Raw genomic sequence first — 1,226 nt, 5'->3', positions numbered from 1 at the left:
GACCTTATTAATCCCACATGTTCCTATTGGCCTGGTTGGCACAATAAGCCTACCTATCACAATTAGGGAATGTGATCACACCTGGAGATGCCCATCCCCCCACCCCTTTTCTGCAGATAGGTCCAAGGTGTGGTAGCAGATCTGTGGTTGCTCATGAGGCAGTGGGCAATGCTAACCTGGCCAAATCCTAAGTGCATGCACTTAGGTTTCAGCCCAGAGGAAGGACGCCTTTTATTCTCATCGAGACAGCAGATGAGCTGGGGTGGGCCTTGCCTAGCTGCCCACCCACAGCCTGGCTTTCATGGGGTGGAGGCTGCTGCTGCCCTGGGTGGCCTGTGACCAGGCTGCTTCTCACCTTCGCAGGAGCTGGAGCTTGTGGAGGACGTGTGGCGAGGGGAGGCGCAGGACCTCCTCTCCCAGATAGCCCAGCTGCAGGCGGAGAACAAACAGCTCATGACCAACCTCTCCCACAAGGACAGCAGCATCTCCGAGGAGGAGTTCCAGAAGCAGGAAGGTACGGGGAGGGGGAGAGGGGGAGGCTGCTACTAATGACATCACCTAAGGAAGCCCTGAGGATGGGGAGGGTGAGGAGGGCACCCACGGCTCAGTTCCCAAAAGCTGGTGGTTTGAACCCACCCTGTGGCCTTGTGAGATAACCCCAAGGTTGGCGGTTCAGACCCACCTGCTGCTCCTCTGGAGAAAGTTGAGGCTGCCTGTACCTATTAAAGATTTACAGTCTTGGAAACCCTACAGAGGGTCATTAAGAGATGGAATAGACTTGACAGCAGAGGCCCTTTCTGAAAGGTCACAGTCTTACAGACCCTGTTGAGCGTTCCCCCTGCACACACCTGGGGTCGCCAGGAGTCAGAACCGACCCAATGGCAGCCCCACCATCAGTAATAATGACACAGCTTGCATGAAAGAGGAAGATAATACACACTACAAGGGGGCGGTAGGAGAAAGTGGTGGGGAGGACAGGGCAAGTTTAAGTTGTTGAGTACAAAAGCAGTGATCTGATATGTAAACCCTCCCCGGATTCACAATGGAATGTTTAAAAAGTAGAAATGGCGATAAGCTTGTCCGAGCGTTGGAGTGAGGCGGTGGCTTCCGCAGCCTCTGTCTTGTTGGCAGGTGGGTCCGAGCCCTGGTGCTGCCAGAGAGGAATTGTTCTGGCTTTGTCCACAGGCGGAAACGGATAGGGCTGCCCCGCCAGCTGCCTGGCTCTG

The 1,226-nt window shown here is 55.1% G+C and overlaps 1 protein-coding gene across 6 annotated transcripts in view; it reads left to right on the top strand.

Annotated features, from left to right (window-relative positions):
* The window catches only part of RILPL1 (Rab interacting lysosomal protein like 1), a 35,154-nt gene that overhangs the window by 8,644 nt on the left and 25,284 nt on the right, over nucleotides 1-1,226 (top strand). For all 6 annotated transcript variants that reach the window (XM_045296854.1, XM_045296855.1, XM_045296856.1 and 3 more), the window contains exon 2: nucleotides 364-514. In XM_045296854.1, the coding sequence (XP_045152789.1) occupies nucleotides 364-514 (151 nt within the window). The remainder of the gene's footprint in view (nucleotides 1-363; nucleotides 515-1,226) is intronic.

This window comes from Echinops telfairi, unplaced genomic scaffold (assembly GCF_000313985.2).
Source record: "Echinops telfairi isolate 266 unplaced genomic scaffold, ASM31398v2 ScPeMD7_7412;HRSCAF=8450, whole genome shotgun sequence".
NCBI lineage: Eukaryota > Metazoa > Chordata > Mammalia > Afrosoricida > Tenrecidae > Echinops > Echinops telfairi.
This window is presented reverse-complemented; position numbering and strand designations above follow the sequence as displayed.